Source organism: Ambystoma mexicanum, chromosome 1q, assembly GCF_040938575.1.
Source record: "Ambystoma mexicanum isolate Mex_15411 chromosome 1q, UKY_AmexF1_1, whole genome shotgun sequence".
Taxonomy (NCBI): domain Eukaryota; kingdom Metazoa; phylum Chordata; class Amphibia; order Caudata; family Ambystomatidae; genus Ambystoma; species Ambystoma mexicanum.
The window spans coordinates 457689536-457716564 of NC_090922.1; the positions used below are offsets into that span (position 1 = coordinate 457689536).

Below are 27029 nucleotides of genomic sequence, written 5' to 3' on the forward strand. Positions count from 1 at the left end.
AGCGGCAGTGCACCCAGCGCGCTCACGGCCAGCTCAGCGGCAGTGGCAGCAGAGGGACCTGCATCCTTGGAGAAGGTTAAAGGTATGTTTATGCAGTGCTTACAGACATGGGGTAATGGGGGGAATGGTCAAATGTTATGCGGAAATGTAAATGCATTTAACCAAGCGGGGAGTAATGCTGAGGCTGTACATCAGCAAGAATAGGTGGATAGGCGGGGTGGCGTGGGGGCGGCTGTTAACCCCATGATCATGAGTCAAGCCTCCTCCTTACCCAGGGTGACCTCTCTTGGGGAGGGCAGCCAGCTGCAGCAGCCTTATAGCAACACTGCTAGGCAGCCAAGGACAGGGCATTGGGTGGGGTACTCAAGCTACCTCACTGTGCAGCCAGCTGCAGCATGTGATAGCAACACCAGTGCACAGCTAAGGACCGAGTATTGGGTGGGGTGATGCCACACAGTACGGGAGGCCAATGCCAGGATTTGCTCCAGTACAGGCAGCTGGGAACTCTTTAGTATGGCACATTCCTGTGGTCTACAAAGAGAGGATTTGGCAGAAGGAGTTTTTTTTAGATCTTTTGCCTGTTAGATATGGATCTGGTGGGGTTTACATAGATTGTCTAAGAAGGAAAGGGAGAAGAAGGATAGGGAAGAGGCCAAGGTAGAGGAGAACATCTACAACATCTACAACTGGTTGGCTGCCTTCAGGATGCTGGCATCCATCATGATAGAAAGGTTTCCACAGGATGCAGGGTCATTATTTGCATATGAGCAGCACGTCCATACCTTATACCTGACCTATGGTGGCAATGCTTGGTTGAAGTATGACAGGGGTTTTAGGTTTTAGGCTTAAAATGCAGGTTTGGCCTGCAATGTCTTGAGATGAGTTAGATGTCAGGGGTTGAGAAAATGGTACCATCAAGGGAGACTGGGGACAAGGCCCCTTGGTGAGAAGCCGTATTATAAAAAGCAGAGGTGGTTTTATGGGGACAGCAGGAGGGGTTCCTTTCGAGGGTGCTCTTCCTGGAATGGTAGATCCAGTTATCAGCAGGGGGGGCAGCAGTTTGCTGGAAGTTTGAGAAGGGGTATTGCCCCTTTGGCAAAATCTGCAGATTCAGACACACAGGTGGCATAGGTACAGGGAACCACAATGCATCTTCCGGCGAAGGAAAGCAGAGGGGGAGCGCAAAACCCAAAGAAAAGCCTAAGCGTAATTGAAACTCAGCTGCCCATGCCCGTAAAATGATTCCAGTCTTGAATACATACCACGATAGCACCAACGCTAAATTGCCTTGGGAAGGTTTCAGGTGGGGGTTTAAGATCTCTTACAAACGCGGCTGTGGGGAGCAGGGAAGCGGATACTTTAAAGTCAGCAGTTGGAATGCCTGAGGTTGTGTCACAGAAGGTTGCTAAGGAGATCAAGCTGGGAAGGGTGGCACACCCATTCACATCCCCACCATTGGAGAATGTTGTAGTGTCACCCCTGGGCTTGGTACCAAAGAGGGAGGAGGGGCAGTTTCCCGTCATACAGAACCTTTCCTTCCCCGAAGGTGTCCGTTAGCGATGGCATAGCTGATAAGAAATGCAGGGTTCTTTATTCGTCATTTGATTATGCAATAGAGCTAGTGAAGACTTCAGGGAGGGGCACGCTGATTGGGAAGGCCGACACTGAGCCTGCCTTCAGGCTACTGCCTAAATACATGGAAAGTTACCATTTTCTGGGCTTCAAGGTAAAAGACTCTTACTTCTACGACAGGTGTTTGGGGGTGCACTATTTTTTGCGCTTTTGGAGTATGCTTTGAAGCAGAGGGTGCAAGGCGGGGTGGTAATGCATTACCTCAACGATTTCTGGTTCATAGGGAAGGAGGGGACAGATTAATGTGGGTTGCTCATGAGCATGTTCCGGGCATTGATGAAAGAGTTGGGGGATCCCATTGGCAAAGGGGAAGAGAGTTAGCCCACTCACGAGGCTAAAAGACATAGACTCGGTGGAAGGGAAGTGTAGATTGCCAAAGGACAAGGTGGTGAAGCTTAAGGAAACGATCGGGGAGTTAAGGGGAAGGAACAAGGCCATCCCGAGGGAGCTGCAATCATTGGCAGGGAATTTGAACTTTGCGGGTAGGGTGATCCCGGCAGGGACATTTTTCGCCAGGAGCATTGCGCTCAAGACTATAGGATTGCAGCACGCTTCTAAACATGTGCGGCTGGGGGCAGAGGTGAAAGAGGATCTCAAAATGTGGGATGATTTCAATGGGGTATTACTGTGGCAGGAACAGTGGGCCACTAGCGAGAAGCTCAAGCTCTTTACTGACTCTTCATGCTTACATGGTTTTGGGGCCATTCTGGGGAGCGACTGGTGCGGCTAGGCCTGGCCGGCAGCTTGTCATCAAGAGGGGATTACCAGGGACATCACCCGACTGAAGTTGTTTCCTATCGTGGTCGCTTTTAAACTTTGGGGAAAGTCATTAACTAATAGGAGGATGGTTCTTTGGTCAGATAACCTGGCTGTGGTCCAAATCATCAATCAGGGGACGTCCAGCAACATGAGGGTGCTTGCTCAAGTAAACCACTGAGGTGAGAGCAGGACACATTCCCGGAATAAAGAACGTGACCACTGATTCTCTTGTTTGCAGTGGGAGAAATTTCGGGTGACCTGTCCAGAGGCAACCAAGATGATGACCCCATTCAAGGTGCAGTGGTGGGGCATGATTGGGGTAATCTGAGTTCTCTAATCCACACTGCCCTGGCCCGGGACACAGCAAGGAAGTACAAGGGGTGCTGGGAGCAATTCCTGGCCTTTCAAGAAGAAATATTGATGGAAGGGCAAAAGGGAGAACCAGTACGCGCTTTTGTCGGGTGGGGATGGTGGTCTGGGAAAACCAGATCATGGATGTATTATCACTAGGCTGCAATAGCTCATTACTACAAGCTTTGGGGGGAAACACAATCCTACCAAGCAACACTACATAGCAATGGCAATGAAGGTTTGGGCAAAGCAAAATGAGAGAAAGCATTATGAAAGGCGGCCCATTGATATTGTAAAATTGTAGTTTGATTGAGACCCTGCGAGCTGTTTGACATGGCTAGGGGGAGAGTGTTTTGTTCACTGCAGCCTTTTCATTGGTTTTCTTTGGAGCCTTCAGGGTAAGTCAGCTGGTTCCTGAGAATAGGGAGGGACGGGGCTCTGCGTTTTTAAGGTTGGAGGATGTGCAATTAAAAAAGGAGCGGGTGTGCATTAATTTAAGAAAGTCCAAGACCAACCAGAAGGGAAAGGGGAGGACAGTCACCCTTTATAGCATTCAGGGGAGACGTGTGTCCAGTAGCATGGCGGACGAATTACCTTCAGGAGAGGCAACAGGCGGTTGCAGGGTATCCCCTATTGTTGCGCAGGGATGATTCGGCCCTGAGCATGTTCCATTTCAGGAGTGTGATGCATTTGGCATTGAAAGGGATGGGAGCAACAGGGAGAGTGTTTGGTACACACTCTAGAATAGGGGCGGCTACATCAGCGGCTGAACTGGGCATGGGGCCGGAGGCTATTATGAAGATCGGGGGTTGGAAGTCGAGTTGTTTTCGGAGGTACTTGAGGTCTGGCAAAATGTAGTACTAATGAGAACCTTCTCATCTCCTTCCAATTAACAGCAGCTCGAAGGAGGAGACGGTCCATTTGGGTAGTGGGACATTTGTTTGTGTTTAGGGCCGGGGCCTGCTGGACGGTGGAATGAGAGAGAATGACCTCGGGCGAGTATCAGATCTGGTGGCATGGGGTGCCAGGGATGAGATGGGCCCAGTTGCAGGGGCACATTGGAAAGTTGCTGGGTAAGCAGCACAAGCCTGACGTTTTGATTATCCATCTAGGTGGCAATGACCTGAAAAGCTTGGGGAGGGGATCTTTCATGAGGGAAATGACATTCAAATTGCAGGAGCTGTCCTCACAGTTGGGGGAGACAGAGATCATCTAGTCCGAGATAATTCCGAGGCAGGAATGGAGGGGTGCAGAAAGCCATTCTGCAGTAGAAAAATCCAGGGGGAAATTAAATGGGCCAATGGCTAAGTTCTGCAGGTGCAGAGGTTTTCCCCAGATCAGGCACAGTCTGATCAATTTGAAATCCCCGGAATACTATGCGAAGGATGGAGTGCATTTGTCAGCAGCAGTTATGGATCTGTTCTTTTGGAATGTATGCACGAAGCTGCTGGAGTTATAAGAGAAGGAAAAGGGGGATCCACGGTGGCCGTGGACCCACCTTTGGCGTGGTAGTGTTTTGGCAACCAGTGGCAAGATAGAGACTACTAACGAGCTGTGGAAAAGCGGGAAGGGTTTTTGCTCTTCTCGCGACAAGCGCCCCTTGGGGGCCTAAGCGACAGGGGCGCTGAGGTATTGATGAGGGCTCAGCTTCCCCTGGCAAAACGGCACTCCCCTAGCCCAGGAACACCTGCAGTGGCAGGCGGGGCTCAGAAAAGAATGGTTGGGAGAGCTTTGGCTTACAGTGGACTTGGTTTGGAAAGGAGGAAGCAAGGTTTGGACACAGAGCAGTCGGCTGGTCGCTGCACCCTCAGAACTATTTTCACAAAGTTTGTTGGCAGTGTTTGGAGTTTTTGTAGTTATATAGAATGTTGTGAAAATTGAATCTGCTGCCTTTTATGCCAACAAAGAAAGAATGTCTCATTCTGCACCTTTTTCCTTGGTGGGGTATCAAAAGGTGCGAATGAAATGAGCAAGCATGTTGATTGGTACACATATGGACAAATGCCCAGGTTATGGAGGTGTCGATGTAAAGCATGGAGGAGGCGCCTGGATAAAAGGGCAGCGTCCTCTCCTCCCTCCCCCTGGGTAACGGGGAGGTCACAGTGCAAACCCAGGAAATCCGAGAGGCGGGAAGCCTGCCAAAAGGGACCAAATCCCAGTGAAACGGGACAATGGAAGGGGGCGGGCAAGGCAGGCTATAGGGTGCCTTGTTCTTGCTTCCTGGATCTTAACAGCCCAGCAGCAATACGCTGTGCACCGAAGGAGGATCCATTTTGTTTTCTTTTCCTCCCACCCACCGTGCTTATAGGACGGTGGAAGGGCAAAGCTTAGCCGTTGCTGTCACAGAACATCGAGGCAGTGTTTTGGCGACCAGTGGCAAGATACAGACTACTAATGAGCTGTGGAAAAGCGGGAAAGGTTTTCACTCTTCTCGTGACCAGCGCCCCTTGGGGGCCTAAGCGGCAGGGGCACTGAAGGTATTGATGAGGGCTCAGCTTCCGCTGACAAAAAGGCGATCCCCAGCCCAGGAACACCTACAGGGGCAGGCGGGGCTCAGACAAGAATGGTTGAGGGAGCTTTGGCCTACAGTGGACTTGGTTTAGAAAGAGGGAAGCAAGGTTTGGACTCGGAGCAGTCGGCTGGTCGCCACACCTTCAGAACTATTTTCACAAAGTTTGTTTGCAGTGTTTGGCGTTTTTGTAGTTATATAGAATGTTGTGAACATTAATCTGCGGCCTTTTATGCCAAAAAAGAAAGAATGTCTCATTCTCCACCTTTTTCCTTGGTGGGGTATCAAAAGGGGCGAATGGAATGAGCAAGCGCGTTGGTTGGTACAGATATGGACAAATGCCCAGGTTATTGTTGTTCTACACGAAATACCACCACTCAGTCAAGCAGGCATATATTCATGTTGTAAATGTTTTATCTCGCTGCCAGTTGGCCGTTAGGTTCGGGAGTCATAGTGCCAGATCTTAAGCACTGTGGGAGCCTATTTCATAAGAAACCATATCAAATTCGAATACGTATTAATCCATCAGCAGACATGCAATAACATCCTGCAACAATATGACCCAGCTCCAATGTATGTTCTTGTCTCACTCAGTTTTACTAATATTAATTTAGTCATAACGCGGGAAAGCCCAAAAGTCAAAGACTCACAACAGATAACCGTGTTAAACCGTTGAAAAGTAAAGAGCAACAATTTGCAATGCCTTCTGTTTTCCTCATCGTGCGGCCCTGCGACGGGTGCAACACGGCCCTTTCCAAGTGATTAACGCATACTTGCCAACCCTACTGATTTGGGCAGTAGGCTACTGCTTTTTAAGCAGTCCTACCGCCTACAGATTTGGGTGACAGATCCTACTGATTTTTACAGTGGCAGGTAATTTATATGACCCTAAGGCAAGCTGCTTGAGACCGGCTCAAGACAGAGCATGCAACACATTTGTTAGTCTGTCTGTGCGGTGGGCGGGTAAGTGATTACTTTGAGTGAAGGGCTCAGACCAATCCAGTGACCTGACAGCTACATGACTCTGTCCTGCAATCTGGCCCGGACAGGCCTTAGGTGAACCACCAGTGAAGGCAAGTGGCAGAGCGTACCACCATCACACAGCATCTGCATATCAGACTGAGGAGGATATCAGTCTCCATATTGTTCAGTTATTCATCTTGCACTGCAGGAATACATATCTATTGGTCAGGCTGCAGCTACAGAGCAGAGAAGTGTCAAACGTTGCCTCCTAGTTCTGTGTGATTACCTTCTGTGAAGTTAGGTAATTGAATTCTGTGTTAATTTACTATTCATAATTATACATTTTAAACATTTGAACATATTTCCATGTTGTGCTGTTTGATGAGTTGTGTATTTTAGAAAGCTCCAGTGGTGCCAACAATGTATGTTTTGTATTTTCCTGTGATGTAATTGTTATGCGAAGTATTGTTTTTGAAATTTTAAAAATCCTACATCTTTATGGCCACATAAGCCCATAAGATGACACACAGCCCACCCCGTTTTAACGGCCCTCCAGAAATCTTCCCCAGCTGCACAAAAAACACAGACAACAATGATTTCAAATGCTATAACTTTAAACGACAGCACAATAAATTAACTCGCACGTTTTTTCACACGGTAACTGAACAAAATGTCTCATGTGCCCGGCGCCAGAAGCAGTTTTTTTGTTTTGTTTTGTCTTCCTCTAATCTATGCTGTATTAATATGTATCTTTCTGCTCCGTCCATTAACTGTAATAGCAGGGTGCAATTTTGTGGCTATTCGGGGCATTAGTTATTTGCCTGGCTCGTCGTGTACCTTGCATTAAAAACAAAACAGGCAGGGCAAGATGTTCCAGCTTGGTCTGCAAACAGAGGTAAACTTCACCACAAAACAAACATGCTTTAATTACAGCGTTAAATACTCGGGTAACATCCCCCCAGTCACATGGCAAAAGCGCGCGGGGAGCTGGGTTCTCTCCTTTTTTTTCTTGTAGAAAAAGTTTCCTGTGGGTTTTGTTCCAAAACAAGATGTCGTGCAGCGTGCAGTCTTTCCACGCATTCTGTGGCGATATCAGCCCTTTAGTTTTGGATAAAATGTAGGCCACTTGTAAAAGTTCACACAGAACATTGTCCAACCTTGACATAGCTCATTGCTAGCAGGGGCTGGACACTCTGATAAAGGAGGCCCCCTGCTGGGAGGACACCGGAGGTAGAAGGGAGATGAAATGCAGGGAACAAGTCCAACACATGTTTTAAGTTGAGGCTGCCCCGGTCGGGCATTTCAAACCGCAGTCCTTGGGTACACCCCACACCATGAAGGCAATGTCACATCTGGCCTCCTACACCAGTCCCATATACATGTGAATTGTCATTTGTGAACATACCATGGTTTGGTTAATTAACTCACACTTTTCACATCTAGACGTCACTGGACCTTGACATCTTGTCTCCCACTCCCCTCAGAAAGCTCTTGAGTCACAAGAGGTGAGATGCACAAACCTGGTGCTGATATTACAAAGTTTACCAAAGTAGCAGTAAAGGCTAAAATGGGGGCTAGGGTACAGAAGTGTTGCATACCCTTTATTACCACTGCAGTGTGATATGAAGAATCCAACAATATGGCTTTTTCTGATGGGTGGCCTGCGTACCTGCGCCCGACCAACCTTTAGTGGCCAATCCCTTTTTCTTGACAGATCATCCTCTTCTTCTTGACAATGAGTGCTTTATTGTTCATCCTTTCTAACACTTTTGGTCTTGATGTGTTTACTTCTAGCTTTAAGCAACTCTGCTCCTTTACTGTCAACAAATGATGGCTGTATGAGATGCCCCCTTGGCATCTGCCAGACACATCCAGACAAATTAGACTCTTCACTGGAATATTGGAGCATGGTTACAATAGCTTTGTAGACACAGATTTGTGTGTAGCGATTTTGCTCACCCTAATTTTCGTAGTTTTTCTTTTTACTATTGGGGCGTCCCCCATCCCCTCTCCAACCACTTCTCCCAACACCCACTCCCAACTACCACAATCATGCCAACGAAACCTATTACTACTGCCTATTTAGTTTCAGTTAGAATGCATAATGCTATGCCTACAAGCTCAAAGATTTCAATTTGAAAATGTCTATTTTGTTGCAGGATTTATTTAAAGTGATTTACGTACTACTGTTCTTCTGACACTCAACACTAGCATCACCCGTCAATCCGCTACTTTGTTTTCCACTTTGTAGGGTTGCATTTTATTTTATTTTACGTAATTAAGTAATTATGGGGGACACCCCTTACTGCCAAGCTTTTGCCTGCAGACCTTCCTCCTCCTTTTCATAAAGCAGTGTTGCCATATTTACAAATTGCTTAGTTTAATATTAAAATCAGTTGGTGCGCTTCTGTTTCTCAACTACAACCACACAACACCTTCCTCCTAAAATAGTTGCATAACCTTTTCTCACTCTTGGTTTCCTTTTCTGTTGTATTTATTTGTTTTATAATTTAGTGTTCTTGTATCAGACTCATTCAGTCTGACAATCGCTTCAGAGCGTGTGATCCAAGATGACCTGTCCTAGGAGGTGGCGGGAATAAAAAGTCTTTTGAGAAGAGTGCGGTCTTCAGGGAGCTGTGGAATTTGATGTGTTTTCTTTCAAGTGGAAGATTGGAGAGAATAGAGTTACAGAAGCTGGAGCAGAGCGGCAAAGAGTCATCACCGAAAGCGAATTTTGAAACTTCTAGGAAAACTGAGTCAGAAGATCTGAGCTATTGTGGGCTGCAAGGTTTTGATGAGCTTTTAGGTAATTAGGCCTTTGATCTATGAGGGTCCTGTAAGTTAGGCATAGCAGCTTGAATTTGATTTGGGGGCCAAGAGGAAGCCAATAGAGTTGGGACAGTGCAGAGGAAATGTGATTGTGGGGTTTGAGTTTGAAGATCCTCCAGACAGCTTTGTCATAAGTAAGCTGCAGTTTCGAGAGGCAAGATTGAGGAAGGCAGAAATAAAGGGAGTTATTCTGGATAAAATGATTGCTCTGAGCAGATACGCTCAGTGGCATGGGGAAATGTAGGGTGTGATCTTTCGTGGTAATTGGAATTGAAGAATTCAGGATTTGATAAGGTTGTTAATATAGTGGCGCATGAAGAGTTATTCTTCAAAGAGGAATCTCAGATTTCGCACAGATTTGGAGGGAGTGGGTGTTGGGCCCAGCTGGGGAGGCCATGCAAGAGAGGGCTGCAGGGTCACGAGAGACCAGAATTAAGATCTCAGATTTGTCACCATTTAGGTTTAGTTTGCTGAAGAGCATCAATCCCTGGATGGCTTGGAGGCAGATGTGTAGAGATTTAAACCATTGGTCCGAGAAAAGGGGGTATGGGTTCAGAGAGAAGTTGGCTTTCGCTTTACATAAGGTGTCATCGACATACATTTAGAAGTCCAGGTTGAAAGAAATGATGACATTGGCAAGTGGTCTCATGTGAGCATTGAAAAAGAGGAGGGAAAATGAAGAGCCTTGGGGAATGCCACAGTCAAGAGAAGAAATCGGAGAAAGGTAGGGGCTGAGTTCGGTTTGTTGGGATTGGTTGAAATCAGAGGATTGGAGCTAGGCGAATCCATTGACTATGATCCTGAGCCAGTCCTGGATACAAGAAGCTAGTATGTCGTGGTCCTCTACGTCTAAGTCAAGAAGGATTAGTAATTCTGGCTAATTGGAGTGTAAGTCTTCGAGTAGATGTTATGTTATGTCAAGGAGAGCTGTCTCAGATGCATGAGACTGTTATAAGCCTAATTGTTGGTAATCCAGGGGAGGGACTTTATCTAACCATTGTTGGAGTTATTTGATGGCATTCTCCATCATTCTGGTGTTCCTGAGGAGGTTAGAGTGGGGTGGTAGTTACATAGGCAACTGGAATCCAAGGAAGCCTTCACGATCAAGAGAATCACAATGGTGTGCCGCAGATGGTTGGAAAGGAGCCGTCAGATAATGATTTGTTGATAATGAGATTGAGATCCTGCACTAGGTGGTCAGAAGACAGGATACAGACAGAAGCAAGATTGTTAGGCGAGCAGGAGTGGCCTTCTGTTTTGTTGGAATTCAGTACATCGTCAGTTTTGAAAGCATCAAGATTGGTCAGCTGGCACTTGCAAGTGTGGTATATAGATAATGAGGGGAAATGTCAAGTTGCATAGGAGGAGATTTTAGCATTGAGATTTTGGATCCTGGAAATGATGAATTCATGGAGTTGATTGCAAAAATGTTGCAAACGAGGAACAGGAGTTTTTTTCTGAGTTTGGTTTGATGAGGTCGTGGTAGATTTTGAACAATGCTGCCTTGTTGTTGGTGCTGTCAAAAGTGAGGGGAAAAAAGGCCTTTTTGGTGCGTTTGTGGACTCTTTGGTAGAGACGGCAGGTGGTTTTGGCAAATTGAGAGCCAGATTTCCTCCAGCGGCATTCAAGTTTTTGATGTTGTTGTCTAATTTGCATCAGATCATTGGAGGACAATTTGTTGTGGGTGTGGGAAGGGTTCTTTTGGAGAGGAGATCTGGGAGGAATGAGACAATAAAAGGATTCAGTGATTGCAGATGATGCCTGTCTAGCAGCTGATTGATGCTTAGGTGGATGGAAGAAGCATCAACGAGGGTGATGTCTGTGGCAAAGGCGGAGGGGGAGTGGTTCTGCCATGGTCATATAAAAGTCATTGCTCTGGTTGAAGAGGTTGACATTGGTTTTAGGACATAGCGAATAAAGGAAGTTAACTCATTAAGAGAGGTGCATTGAGGAGAGATTGTGAATGGTTAGGCAGAGTCAGAAGACAAGGTCAATGAGTGGGCTCTAGTGTGGCTGGTTCCGCAAGTTGAAAGGAGAAATTTAAGTTGTCAAAGGAGATTTGGACATCAGAGGCTCGAGGCCTATCTGTCTTGTCAGCCCAGATGTTTAAGTCACCAAGAACTGTGATGATGTTTGAAAGAAGGGAAAGTTCTTCAAGGTGGCATAAATTAGAGTTGAAAGAGGCATTGTTTTTTTGGGCATCTGTAGATGGCATTGATGACGAGAAGGTTGTGGGTTAACAATACTTTTGGCAGTGAGGTTTTTCAAGGAGTCAAAGGATTTGGAGGGCACTGCTTGAGTTGAAGTTCTGAATGGAAAATGATAGCTACTCGCCTCCACTTTTTCCTTTCTGAGTTTGAAAGAGGTAGAAGGAGTTGTCAGGTATAAGCCCTTTTCTGAGGCTGATATTGTGATTTGAGACCCATGTTTCGATTATAGATAATGTAGGCAATGAGGGCAGTTTTGTTAGTGATAGATCTGACGTTTAGGAGACAAACTCTTAGAAAGTTGGGTATTAGTGATGAGGAGGATGGGAGAGATTTTGGTTATTGTGATGGGCGGAAGGGTGAGGATAGGGTGGAAACCGGAGCTGATGGGGGCTCGCACTGATTGATGAGGGATCTAAGGATGGTTTTGATTTGGGCAGATGTGCCCTAGGGAGAGGCAAGGACTGTATGTGAGGGCAACTCAGAGACCAGTGGTGCAGGGCTTTTGGAGTGGAGGTAGGCAGGGCCAAGTGTAATATTGAGGGCAGGCTTCTGGTTGTGAATGGAAGGGAAAAGAGGACTTTCATGATGACAAGGAGGCATTCCTAGGCTTCTTTTTAGCGAGGGGAGCAGAAGGGCAAGGGTGAAGATAGGGAATGGTCTTCAGTGGGTAAAGAGGGATAGAGATTAAATAGAGGGACGAATTGTCAGAGGATGGTGAAGTTGAATCAGGAGGTAACCAGGAGGTGCTAAGACTTTACTGGACTAGGCTGGTAAGGTGTTGGAAATGAAGGAGAGGGGGGAATTGCTGGGGGTTACTGTGGTGTCTAAGGTGGTAACTAGGGTATGCTGAGGGATTCTGGTTTATGCCAATGGAGGGGTCTTCCCGATATGGTGATGAGGAAGATGCTAGGGTTATGCTATGGATTGGATGAAGCAGGTTTATGGATGAATTGAGGGCAGCGTAGAAGATGATAGTCCATGGAAGAAAGGAGTAGAGCGCAGGAAAGCAGATAAAAATGTCTGCTTTGGGGAAGAGTTAGTCTTGCTTCATCTTACATTATTTATTTATTTTCACATTTATAGAGGACACAAAACCCGGCAAGCAACAAGGCGCTCATTAGGTAGAGTGATGTGAGGGTGCTGACACCTGTTGATGTTAAGGTGGCACCGTAGAGGTACAAGCTAGCAATATCATCTGCCTATCCTGTTGGGAACTACTGTAATCCCTACCCCTACAGATCCAACAGCTATGGCTGAATTTCCCCACGTTGAGCGGCAGCAGGCAGGGAGACTCAGAGCAGCACTAAGCATGGGTCCCCAGCAGACAGCAAGCAGGTGTGGGGGGTTGGTCTGCAGGCTGTCTCGGCCACTGGGAGCTGCCCAGGTGTGCAAAGAGGGCCTCCAAGAGCTTGCAGCACTGGTGGAGACAGAGGCAGGGAGCAGCAAACATCCAGGACGAAGACTGGGAACCTGGCTGAGGCCCTGACAGGCCTTCAGGTTAGTAGGCATCCATCTGGCCTAGGAAGAGGGATGGCAGGCTTTTGAAGAGCCTAAGAGGCTTAAAGGCAGAGGAATCATCAGGGCGGGCAGGCGGGGCTGTGAGATCCTGGACAGCTCTGTTTATAACCTTTTTTTAAAGTGTTTAAAACTTTTATTTTTTTAACTTAAACACCAGATTGTGTTTTATTTTATCCCTGCAAAGATATAGTATGGCTACTGCTTCTGGGTGCTGATGTTATGATCTCCGCCCAATATATAGACAGATTATCCACAAATTGGTGGAAGCCAGGACTCCCTCTGCCTCCACTCCACCTTTCTTCGAGACTTCCAAACGGAGAAGAGGTAATTACCACTTGATTTAGAGATAGGAGGAGGCAACTGGCTAAGCTAGAAACGATGATGGCATAGATGTGGCCATACCCATCCCCTATGCCCCATCTCCTTGTTCCAGGAAACCCGTGGTGATTACTGCCTCACAGCTGCATATATGGGGTAAGGATGGGGGAATCCTTGCTAACTGAGTCTGTGTGGGAAGAGAGCAGGGTGTCCTTCCAACACAAGCCATCTCTGAGGTGGCGGCCATCTTTAGCACCTGCAGGTAGTGCAAGAAACACTCACCTGGTGGCAATGCGTTCATTAGGCAAATTCATGATTCTGAACCCCCGCTTTGTGGACCACTGCTTAATAAGAGGGGTCGGGTGCTGTCAGATGCTGAACTTAGTGTTGAGTTGTGGAACTCTATGGTAGTCTGCTGGGTTCACACCCCACTTCAACAATGTAACAAGCTTCATCCCAACAGGGAACACGTGCTTCTGTACAAGCTTAGGTCTGCAGGTTTGGGTCTTCTGCTACCCGTAGTCGATGAGTACAGAAGTAAGATGCTGGACATGTTTAACAAGCCCCTTTCCTTTTGTAGTACTGATCTGTTTCCCACAGGGTTATTTCCAATGAAAGAGGAGTCCACACTTTCTGATTTACACTGAGCATCATGGTTCATAATGATACCGATATCAACTTTGTTCATGTTGATGTATGATCCACAGAAAACAATGGTTACCTCCTTATGTTGACCAATACCTGTAAATGTGGTCACCCTATAGATAACAAGGACCGACAACGATGGCAATGCTCTCTGGAATGCCACAGGATCACACATGTTGCTTGCTCCCCTGTGGCCTTCCAAGAGGATCACACTCTGCTCCTTCTTCTGCCAACAGGTGAGGACTCGACCTACCAGCTGGGCTCAACATTTCCATTCCTCCGAAATTAACTGTGAAGGGAAAGATGCATTAAAACAAGCCCGTGCCTCTGCAAGATCACAGCTTCGGAATCAGAAACAGCTGGAATTTGACTGAATTGATCTGAGGAAGTATTGGTTCCTAAAGGTGCATGCCCCAAACGCTCAGAAACCATTGACTGAAAGGAGGTTTTGCCCACCCCACACCCCTTTGCTTGCTCAATATAGAGCTCTGATTGGGCATGTGCTGGCCTTACTGGGGGCGGGGGAGCATGTACATGCATCCATCATAGGCCCTGTTCATAGCTTGGCTGAAGAATGGGGAGAAAAATAAAGCCACGTTATGAAGAGAGGGTCTAGACCTCATGTTCTCTATCCGCAAAAAAGGGCTACATGGCAGAGGATCACCCGGACCTGCATACACAAGACTTTGGTTACCCTTAACTGCATTTTACCTGTGCTAAAGTTCAACCCTTGTGGGAAGATTTGATGTTGTACCTTTTCTATGTTAAGCTCGTCTTTCCGAAGAGTTTTGCTTGAACATTTTTTCCTTACATTTTTTTGTTTGTTATACTTTAGAGAAACTGGCATAAAGCACAGGTTCCAAAAATGGCAGGTTGATGGTTAAAAAGAGTTCAGGACAGTGGATAAAATGGTTAACCCGCATCTTTCGGGCACATACGCTAGTCCGCTTAAATCATTTCCTTTGCTAGGGGAATGAACTGTTTCTTATGGTTTTGGGGGTGTTGTCCTTTTCAGTTGCATTTACACATGGTTTTTAATGTAGTGATGACAAATTGTAAAGTCGAACGACATGCAGAATATGAATGGTTCGGTCATACTGCACCCTGCCCTGGTATTTGAATCACGAGGACCCTTAGTCTGGCAGCCCCCTTGCAGGATGGTGTCTGCTGTGCTCTGCAAGCGGAGGTTGTGAGCATTCTCTTCACTTTCCTCACGCCAGCTCTAAACCTTGCATTCAGGACAGAGACCAGAGGTCTATTTTCTGCATTCATCTCTGCATAACCGTCTACCCTTCCATAACTCGTTCAGATGCAGCCTTCCCACAAGGGGATCCCTTTCATTTACTCAAAATGGTGGCACTCTAAGAACACCAATATGGTGGAGCAGGTGTGCACGCTAAATACTTTGGAAGGGCTTAGAATAAATGTGTTTTCCACAAGATTGCTGTGCATGTCACCCAAAATGCCACCACACTGGACTGACGCATGGCAATTCTTGTCAAAGCATTTACATGTCATGGCAGAAAGGGGGCAACTGCTCTGAAAACAGCCGAAGATGCTAATGTATTTCACTTTTCAGCGGTTTCCAAAGCCCTTCAATACCATTGAATGCCCAGCATGCAGATATAAGATCATAAGGCATTCTGTGATGTTTCCCTTTGCCCACTTTTTCTGCCCCATCTATTTCTATTTTCCTCATACGTTTTTTGCCAAGCACATGGAGATCTAGTAATGTAATGTTTTCCTTTTCAAGGGTCCTGCTACATAGGATGCAGCATTTATATCACATTAGGATTTGGACCACGACGAAGTTTGAAGAAACTGGTACTGGTGTGTGGCGAACCACAGGCCTGTTTCCTTGTAGAGGCACTTGATACTTTAAAATACATTAAGGTTGTGTTTTCCAAGATTTGCCTTCGTTCTAGACTGGCGTGGCAGAGTTCCTTCTCTGCCTTTATGAACCCTGATTTTAAAGGTGAGCACAGAATGTCTTGATCGCAGTTCAGTCATCATTTTAAGAAGGTTTCAATCTGACAACATATGTGAACACAATGGGTTTGGCAGACCATTGTCGCTGCTTATAAAATAGTCCTTCAACAGTTTAGCGGACCTATGTTCAAAAGAACATGTTAGAAATGTTTGAGTGTCACACGTTTGGTCAATTGTCAAAAATACAATTATCTCTGGTTGAGGTCTGTTTCTCCTGCTCTGCATCAAAACAGTGCGACTGAAGAACAACTACCTTCTTCCTCAAACTTCAGGGATGCTGTGTCTTCCATCCACTTAGACCCTGGTGTGAGGCATTTCCTCAAACGCAGACTTGAACACCTGAAGCAGAGACTTTCTTACAATGTCCTTGAACTCGTGCCCAATGAAGACATAGAGGATCGGATTGATGCAACTGTTGAACATGGCAAGGCACTTGGAGAGTGGGATTGCTACATAGTACACAAGCGGAGGGAGGTGAGGGACAGATATCCTTGCCAAGGCTAAGCCGTGGTAGGGAAGCCAGCAGAGAAAGAATGAGAAAACCACCCCTGTGATCACCAGCAGAGGCTTGTTAGACTTGTTCAGACCTTTCTTCTTGATGGAGAAAATGATGATCGCGTAGGAAATCAAGATGATAGTCAAAGGAATGAGAAACTGATACAGGAAGAGGCAGACAGTGAAGACATCGGCCTCCTCCCTCTCCCAGTCCTCAAAGATATCCACATTTTTGCAGCTGCTTCGGTTGTGCTTTGTAGACATCTCGGAGAGCATGAAAGAACCTGGCACCAGGGAGATAGAAAGTGCCCAGATAAACAAGCAAACCGTGGAAATGAGCTTTGTAGTCCTGTAGTTCTGACACCACACAGGGAAGAGCACCAGGACGCACCTGTCGATGCTGATGGCGCTCAGTAAGAGAATGCTGGTGTAGATGCTGAGTCCAAAGGTGCAGTTAAGCAGCTTGCATGAAACCGAGCCGAAAGGCCAGTTGAGGTCCAGTGCCAAGTTCAGCAGGGTGTTGAAGATCAGGAAAGTGGAGATGAAATCAGCAACTGCTAGGTTCAGGAACCAAACCGTGTTTATGGTCTTCCTCAGCTTGCAGCCAGTGATCCAGATGACTGTGCCATTCCCGGTGACCCCCATCAGAAGTATAATACTGAAGATAACGGAAGCGACAATCTTCATAGTGTCTCGCAGGTGAGCATATTCACTGTAGACCGAGGTGTCATTGGTTGCATTTAACCAGGGGGGAAACATTTTCATTCTGGAAAGAGAAAGATGACAGTGTGAAGATCAGGGTCTTTTAGATTGATAGCACTTTTCAACATAAGCAACAGGCATGAAATAATGTACTAAACCAGCTGTCTATGTTGTGTTTATGTTCCTATATGTTGATCATAGGATACAGAGCAGCTCATGAGATGCAAACTATAATTTATTGTCTATTGGATATTACCTATTATGCTTTACATGTGTTCTAGATATTCCCTGATGCTCCTTCGTACACAATCCCAATGCAGAGTCAATTCCACATGGGTATGCGTGTTTATAGGATGTCTGCTGGCACTGGGAATCAAAAATAGCTCCTTGTGATTGTTGGTGTCCATCTATCAATTTTCTTCTAGCTCCCAAGCATGTGCTCTCAGCTCCCACCAATCTTAATCCCTCTGATATATTGATGCACAGCTACTAAGTGGCCCAATGTCATGACAAGTACCTTATTTCAGTTCTGGCTGTTTAGCCATCAGAACTTCGCACGTCCCATGCAAAGAGCAGTTGGCTAAAAATCCAGTCATGGATAAAGTACACCCTCATAACACGGGGGCCAATGGGAGCTATGCTGATGTTCCTGTCTCTTGTAAAACATACTTGAGTATAGGTATAGAAATGCAATTCTGTGGTCGACAAGAAGACCAAATATTATTGTTATAGCCTCAGCAACTAGAAAGACACATGTTAAGTTTCTATTGGGGATTTTCTTGCTAGGCTTTCCAGTCTGTAGGATTTCTTTGGCGGTGCCTCCCAAATACTGATTTCTGTGTTGTTTGTGGAGATGGGATAGTGTCCCTGTTTTTGTACTCACAGAGGCTGTCCTTTTTAAAAATAATTAAGATCCATTGCTTCTTTAGAACTATTTGTTCATAGGCTGATATTAATATTGGTATTTTCACAATGATAGTTTGATTTTTAGTGCCCCTCATATAAAAGAATATGGCTTTTTAGGCAGTGATCATGGGTTTAGGTGTACCTATTCTAGATTTATTTTAGCATTGAAAGCTGAGAGCTGACAATGATCTGCATTAGCGTGGTGTGATTGAGAACTGTGTCAAAACTATTTGACACAAATGTAATGTGTTTCAATAAACAAGATGCATTTTTAATAACTCTGTTTTTAAATATCATATAACATTGTCAAATATTATAGGAACACATGTTGCCTTTCGTAAAAGTGGCTTCTGTTTTTATGCACACATGTTGCATTAAGAACATTCACAATTTATACAAATTATACTTTAATAAAGGAGATGATAGTCAGAACGTCCATCATAATTTATATAAAATGAGTAACATTTGGTGATAGGCATACACTTTAACTTGGCAATAACAGTAAGAATTACACAAAGAACATGTTTTAAATGGTCAACGCAGTTGAACTCTGGTTAAACCTAAAATGCTTGTCTGCCCATGGCTTCTCTTCAGGCAAAGCATGAAAGTGTCAGCTTTCTGTAAAACATACTTCACCATTAATCAGTGATTAAGCCATTTAAAAAGAATGAATAGACACATCAGTGTGTAGTTAGAACAAAAGGTGTGTATAGAAAATACAAGCCAAATAAGCTAAGTACATTCCAACTTCAGGACTTTCATAGGCCTACATTGTTTAGCTGAATATCCTTACTTGAATGACATTGATAGATGCATGGCCAATAACTGATGTCAATTTCAGAGGAACAGATGGCTAAACAATCACGGAACCTTGATCCTGCAGAGCAATAAGCCATCAACTATTATTTAACTGCTTCATGAAAAGCACCATATTAAGTGATTCCTTTGTTTCCCAGGATATCTGTTCAGCAGGTGTTTTCTGGCAATATTAAGACCCCCACCAAGCATGTAATGTGCAGCATTGGAAACAAAATAATTGTAAAGTGCCAAATAATTAAACACTCCATTGGCTCTAATTGCTTAACACTTTGCTTGATAAAAAAAAAACATAGACTTGTTGAATTGAGTTCAGTAAAGTGGCTCCAATCACATGCATATAAAAAAAGATACATTAAAATGTATAAATTATTAATGAATTCATATATTTTAATAACTCTTATATGAGTATAGCTACAGAAACATGAAGGATGTCTCTACATTCAGAGGTTTTATTGAGATCCTGAATATACAGTTCTCCATAAACGGCACAGGTCCATGCAAGTAATGAAAGGGGAAATAAATATTTCAGCCAATTTGCTCATAATTCCTGGGGCGAGGGCTAACTCACAGATAACTACATCCCCTTATAACATGACAAAATAACACTGGGCCAATTGAAGCAAACAGTAGGCTTATAGTGGCTGTAAGTGCAGGAAACCTATCACAGGTTCTGTCCAATCCCAACATTCTGTGTGAAATGTTGCTGCATGGGTATTTAAAGTTAAATACATAGCAAGTTGGGGGGTGTTTTTGCGAAAGCCCCAATGGAAAAGAGAGTGCACGACAGGAGAAAAGCTGATTGGGGTTCGACCAGGATACAAAATGGATGTAATGAACATTTTCCTTAAGAAGTCCCTTCCAATGTTATCTGAATGCAGATCTATTTCCCAAGGCAGAACCTGATTTATTGGGAGGACTTTGGGAGCAGGGGGATAGACTGAAAGGAAGTGAATGCCTGGCAGACTTGCCTTGAGCAGTTGATATCCCTACTTGTCTCAGGCCTTTAAAAGACTAACCAAAAGTGAGTATAACAACTACAGTGCTTTTAGATACATGTCCCAAGAACATATTAAATTATCGATAGTATTTGAAAGTATTTTGAGAGAACTCTGTTTACAAGCTATATCACTAAAGGGGACATGATCTGTAAATTAAACTTTGTGGCAGTATATTTGAAACAGAATGCCCTCAAATCTATAATTACATGGGACTAATTGGTCTTCAACAGCAAACAATTATTAATTATTTCCCTGAGTTTTCGCAAGAGAAAATTATATCTGGGTTTGTGAGCATGGTGTACAATGTGACTGACAGATTTTCAGGGGTTGATAAACTTCTTGACCTTTGAAAACCATACTTTACATAAAAGTAAAATCCAGAATAGAGATTTCTACTCCTCAAAGGGGAGTAAGAAAGTGACTGGTCTGTCTCCTTCATTCCCAAGAAAATAATGTCAATTTAAATAATAATGCCAGCAGTTTAGATGAATAGAGTTGAGGGGAATTGTGCTCCCTATATTGTGCAGATAAACAAAGGACTCTTCGACTAACATGAGTACAACATGATTATTGAGAACAATTTTACATCAATACCGAGTATTTAGGTTGGAGTGCAATGAGCTATTGACTGTAATATAAGTGTAAATCAGGGAGCATGATCAATTACCAATAATTCAAGATCAGGAAGATTGCCAAGATTACCAAATTAATCTGTATAAGATAGTTTCATTTATTATTATTTACTGCCTTGAAAAAGCCCCGGTGGGAGAAACACTTGTTATCAAGCAACTCAAGGGTTAAAGAATAATTAATATATTCAGTATATAAATACATTGACATAAGACTATTTAACAGGACTACAGGAAGTGTTTATGGACTATATATAATATATGCATGTCAATTGTTGATTTAACAATAATAGCATTTAATGTGGGATGAGCCTGAGAAACCTGGAGTATTAAATGTTTTCAATTTCGTCAATTCCAATAGCCAATATCATTTGTACAAATCATTTAGCATATAAAAAGGAGGATTATGCCTTATGCAGACTCCTATTGATAATTAAAATTAAGTTCAGATTACTTTTAGATTTCAATTTTAAAATCTAATGCTGTGTGACCCTTTAATGCTTCAAGATATTTAACTCTCCAGAATAAAAGTTTCTACCCTGAACCCAAATCTTTAGAATGGGAATAATCAAGTGAACCCTACCAACTATTCCTGTATCTGTGCGCAAGCTATGTTTATGTTTATGTTTAACATTTATATAGCGCGCCAGGTACCCGAGGGCTTAAGGGCGCTTCAAACCAAACCAAAAAGCTAGAAACCAATGTTGATCTACAATCATTTTTTTAACCACATGTTCTCTTATGCCAACAATGTTCGATGGTTTGAAAGAAAAGTAAGTGAATTGTGTTTTAAAATTTCTTGTAAGACTGATTTTGACTTTTTGAAGCAGACGAGCGATGATGATTTGAATTTTGTATTAAGAAAAGAATGGTACTCTTTTGTCTGCAATAGGTATTCAGATTGGCTTTTATACATATGAGTATGTGTGTGCAATGCGAATGTAAACATCAGCGAGGTAATAGCAGGGAGGTTGTGTTTCCTTTCTGCAGACAAGCTACCTGTAATTATGTGTAATTTTGTGAGTGACTTGCACAGCATGAAAGTTACGAGACCACCTTTGATTTCTTAGTTGATTATTTTAAATAAAACACAATATTCTGATTAACAGCCAGTTCCTTGTACCAGATTGTGTGGTTGGATTGTTGTGAAGGGGTGTGTTAGATCAGAGCTATGTGCTCGTAAAAATAAATGAAACGTTAGAAATGTAGATATATTCTATAGTAGTCATTACAGCTGTCATCTTTATCTGTAGAGTTTTTCTTTACATGGTAAATAGTTTGCCCTCTCAGTCTGCACCGCTTCTCATAAAAATACATCTAACACCCCACACCATTAGGGTGCTTATAGTTAGTCCCTTGTAATGAAGAATGTCTCTGTACTTTTCAACTTAATTCGTGGGCCATTACAGTCAGGGAAACCTGCATGAAAGGATGCCTAATTAGCAACACCCACTTTCTGTGTCTGATTGTTGACAATTATCTGTGATGTGTCTAAAGAGATCATGCATGTCTTTGTCCCATAATCAATGTATCTCTTTCACATCTACACTGTTTGTAGGTCTGGGTGAAGGGGTCACTGAACCTTGTGTCCCTTGGAGGGATTCCAGCTTTTTATATAGCTCCAGTTCATTATTATGAATTGCACGCAATCACACATGTTTTATAAGTATTTATTTATTTCGTCTTGCAATGTGCATGCCAGACCCCAAAGGTGGACATACTGCTGCTGAGTGCTGTAATAGAGAGCATTGTGCAGAAAAGAAAACATACAAGTAGTAGAAGTCTAGGCTAAAAATAAGTCAGACGATGCAACGCCATAAACCACCTTGAAGTTAGGGGATAATGGAAGGGAGCTTATGGCAAAGGTCAGAGGAAGGTAGGGTGCATAGAAGACATAAGCCTCCGATGCGACTGTACCAATTGAGGTTAAGGGTGGTGATGAAGAGAAGAAAAGCGAGCAATAAACTTAAATCATTCCTCAGCACCAATGGCATAGTGGAAAAACAGTCCTGTAATAACTGGGTCCTAAAGGCAGGAAAGGTGGAAGGGAAGCACAGAAAAGACCTCCAAGGTCATGTCATGATACAGAGAAAAGGGGAGAGCAAGAGAGGCCAGAAGTAATCAGGGTTGGGTAGTGAATCCAAGTGCAAGCTATCCACATTGTAGGAGGAGTCAGAAGGAGTGCCAGCTTTCGACTAGCAGCATGCATGACGTAAAGTGGAAAAGAAGGTAGTATAGATGGAAGTGCTGGCAGAATGCCACCCCTGTATCCTGTCCTTGTCAGAAGGGGCCAAGGCATTGTCCTCAACGTTGGACATAACTAAAACAGCCAGGTGGGTGGGGGGAGACATAGGAGAATAGCTGCAAGCAGATGCTGAAAGTGATCAAGAAGACGCTGTAAGAGGAGAGATGGTAAGAGCTGTGATGATCTCCGCACATTAATGATGTGAAACATAGGGTAGATTTCAAAAACTTTACTTGCAAAGTTTTGTAAATGGGTTGTCAGGTGGTCTGGGACTCAAATTCCTATCTCTGGCTGTCCGCTGTGATTCGTGAGTAAAGCGTATCTCCACAAACAAACCAGACTGAAAAAATAACGACCAGCTTTCCGACCAAGGATTGATCATTTAAATGCGAATACATCTGAAATACACATAACAGCAGAGTACGGTTGTGAAAAATCGCATGTTCGGGCATGGGCCTTGGCAAATGTATGTGGGCCGGAGCAAAGTGTTTTGTTATGTGTGGCACATTTCTAGTGGGCACAAACGAGGGACACTGGCGAGAGATTTGATTGCAGTTGCATGGATGGTGAGTAGTAGTTGCCTAGGTGTGTCTGGTGCCGGTAGTGAGGGTGAGACTGTGCGTCACGGCTGATGGGCTGCAATGGCCTGGGGCGCAGGGGAGGATTGGGTAGAGAAGTCTGGGGTCTCGCCCACTCCAATTAAGGGCAAATAACTAAGTTGTATGTGGTGTCCATGGAGTTGATTTTTATATTTGTAGAGTCACATGGCATGTCATATGATTAGTGCTTTTAGCAAATGGATCCTCTCCAAAATCATTCCTGTGTGATTAAGTGCCATTCACTTATGATATGGCATTTATTTATTTATTTATCGTGTACATGTCAAAATCTGTGATTGATGTCAATTCTGCTAAACATCCTTTGTGATGACTATTTGGAAAAGCAAACCATTTTTTTTGGGTTCAGTTTATTTTTGTTTTTAACATCAACAATAGATTAAAAATACAGAACTAGATACACTTTCTCACCATTCCGTTGCTCCAGCCCTCACCTCACATATCTCCAAACATAGAATGTGTACCGTTCACAAAACTTCCACAAATATCCTCATAGATCTTACATTTCTTTTGCTGTCTAAAAATCCCTCTCTCAATCAAACACATCTTAAGAAGCTCGTCGGACCAATCAGGTATTGATGAACTTTTATCCGACTTCCATTCTTGTAGAATACATTTTTTGGCCGCTTGTGTAGATCTAAAAAGCCATCATTTCTGAGGAATAGGAAGATCATCCAAAATAACATTATCTCCAAAAATGTATGTCGTAAAATCAAAGCCGAGATGTATTCTAAGGACTCTATTAATTTCTCCAGTTAAAGATCAAATCTTATTACAGTCACACAGTATGTGCTCCAACGAGCCCACCCTATGTCCACACCCGCAGCATCCTTCTGAGTCTGTCATACCTCGTCTATGCAGTATTTCTGGTGTCCCGTAAAGTCTATTTAGGATCTTGATTTGCCAAACCCATTGACCTAAGTTCAAGGAGGATAACGCACTGGTCATACAAATGTCACCCCACTTGCCTCCAAACATTTTAGAGGTCCTGCATTTAGTTTGTTGGCCCATATAGTAGTAACTAATCATTCAGATCTTTACCGTTTGCCAAAATGTTCTATTTGTTCAAAGCTAGGTGACCATCTACATTGAGTACAAGTAGTTGGGTACCCAAATCACAGCTTGAATGGGATTTTGAAGGCCAATCGAATTTTCAGCAAACGATATTCTACAAATGTACAGAAACATCTCTCCCATTTAGTCTCCTAAAGGTAACCCATTTATTGCCTTATTTATTGTATGAAACACTTGTGTATAGGCGTGTTATAAATGCCATATCATATCATATCATATCTTTAAATAAATCCGCCAGCCATTTTATCCCACTCATAAGCCAGTTTGGCCAAAGGATCCTTTTCTTATGTTTAACAGCTGAGTTGAGCCAAATAGATGAGCGTTACGAATGTGGCGGGCAAGACCCAGGAATTCGGAAAATCAGTTCCAACATTGTTGTAAAAAATGCTGTGGGAATGGCTGTAATACATTTTTGGGGTTCTTTGTCATTAACAGCGTCCTCGATTCCAATGGTGTGCTGAAAGATGTTTCTGCTTTAGTCCAGTCATCCGTAGAATTGCTGAGGAAAGGGATGACAGGCCTCACCTTAAAAGCCAAATGGTATGCTATGTAGTGAGGCACACCCAATTAATTCCATCAGTTTTCCTTAATCATTTGTACCACATTGCCTGTTAACCAGAACCCAAGGATCTTAATTCTCTTCTGGCACATTTTGTAAATCTGCCTCTTTGTTTTATAACCTGGGACTTTATTGAATGTATTAGTTCTGTACATTAAAGCTGGTAAGGATGTATTGAGATCCTGTAGAACAAGCAAAAGATCATCTGCATAAAGCCAAAGTTTCTGTTCACACATCTCTCATATTTGACTCTGCATATTCTCTCATCTGACCTTAGTGTGCATGACAAGGGCTCCATAGCAATTACGAAGAGTAAAGGAGACCAAGGGCAACTTTGTATCTTCCCTGTCCCCATAGCTATCATCCCAGATGCAAGGCCATTCGTAGTCACCGTCACTGAAGATTTGGTGTATGAAAGTTTAACACATTCCAAAAAGCTCAATCTAACTCCCATTTTTTTCTAATGTTCTGCATAAGAATTGCCACTCAATTTGATCAAAAGCTTTTCAGGATGCAAAGATAGAACAATCACCTTAGCCTCCAAACCACTACTCACAAATAATGTCAGAATTAGTTTTCTCATGTTTGTCGTGCATCTCTCCCCTTAATAAAACCACTCTGATTCTGGTTAATCAATTTTGGCAGTAACATTTCAAAGCTTGTAATAGAACTTCACAAATTCTTCATTAACCCTTGAAGGATCAAAAGAGAATTGACCATTATTGCCTTCAATGGTCGTTTTTTTCATTTTCAAGTACTTTCAGTCATGTCTCAATAGATGATCGCACTTCTCACCACCTTCATAATAGTATGGTAAATAGGTGAATGTGTGAATGTGTGTGTGTGTGTGTGTGTGTGTTTGTGCTTGTGTTTAAAGCTGGGCTGACAAGCTATTTGGGGATTGGGCGAGGGTGTGGGAGGAGAGAGGACATGTGGTAGTGTATATTTATCTTATGTATGTAACGTGAGTCTTTGATGTATGGGTGGCTGGGTGTGCATGTCAGTGAGTGCATGGTGAATTGGTGCATGCGTTAATGTGTGTGTGCTTGTGTTTAAAACTGGGCTAATGAGCTCTTATGGGTGTTGGGGAGGGAGATGGGATGCGTAGGTGTGTATATGTATATAATGTAATGTGAGTGTTTGATGTATGGGTGGCTGGGTGTGCATGTCAGTGAGTGCATGGTGAATTGGTGCATGCGTTAATGTATGTGTGCTTGTGTTTAAAACTGGGCTAATAAGCTCTTATGGGTGTTGGGGAGGGAGATGGGATGCGTAGGGGTGTATATGTATATAATGTAATGTGAGTGTTTAATGTATGGGTGGCTGGGTGTGCGTGTCAGGGAGTGTATGGTGCATTTGTGCATGTGTGAATGTCTGTGCTTGCGTTTAATGCTTGGTTGAGTAGCTGTTTTGGGGGTTAGGGGAGGGAGAAGGGGTGTGTGGGGGAGTGTATATATATATTTATTATGTAATGTCTGAGTGTATGGTGCATGTGTGTTTGTGTTTAATGCTGGGCTGAGGAGCTCATTTTGAGTGTGAAAGAGGGGACGTGTGGGGGTGTATATGTATATTATGTAATCTGAGTGTATGATGTATGGGTGGCTGACTGTGCGTGTCTGTGACTGTATGGTGAATTGGTGCATGTGTGAACGTGTTTGCGCTTGTGTTTAATGCTGGGCTGAGGAGCTGTTTTGGTGATGGGGTGGATGTATGGGCAGCTGGGTGTGCGTGTATGTGAGTGCATGGTGGATATTTTATTTATTTATTTATTGGATATTTGGGGAGGAAGATGGGACATATGGCGGTGTATATGTATATTATGTAATGTGAGTCTATGGTGCATGTGTGAATGGGTGTGTGCCTGTGCTTAATGCTGGGCTGAGGAACTGATTTGGGGATGGGGTGGGGAGTAGAAGGGGGAGAGCGACATGTGGGCTTGAATATGTTTGATATGTAATGTGTGTGAATGAGTGAGAGTATGATGTATGGGCAGCTGGGTCTGCGTGTATGTGAGTGCATGGTGGATATTTATTTTATTTGATTTATTTATTGGATATTTGTAAGGCGCCTATACAACAAATGGTGTTTCAAGGCGCCACAAGACAAACAAGGGGGAGGGTAGACAAGGGAGAAAGATACAACAACTGTCTTACTAGGCCTTACAACATTCAGATCGTGCAAGTGCAGAACAAGAAGTGCAAGGGAGGGGGTCAGGGAAAGTGGTGGTCTGTGCAAAAACAAGTGCTAAGGTGTGAAGGGATA

The 27029-nt window shown here is 43.8% G+C and overlaps 1 protein-coding gene across 1 annotated transcript; it reads right to left on the reverse strand.

The window, feature by feature from the left end:
• Positions 1-6810: 6810 nt before the first annotated feature.
• On the reverse strand, positions 6811-17204 carry LOC138528662 (chemerin-like receptor 1). Its single transcript, XM_069640492.1, has one exon. The coding sequence runs from the start codon at positions 16981-16983 to the stop codon at positions 16018-16020; it is 966 nt and encodes a 321-aa protein (XP_069496593.1). The 5' UTR covers positions 16984-17204; the 3' UTR covers positions 6811-16017.
• Between the last annotated feature and the right edge of the window lie 9825 nt (positions 17205-27029).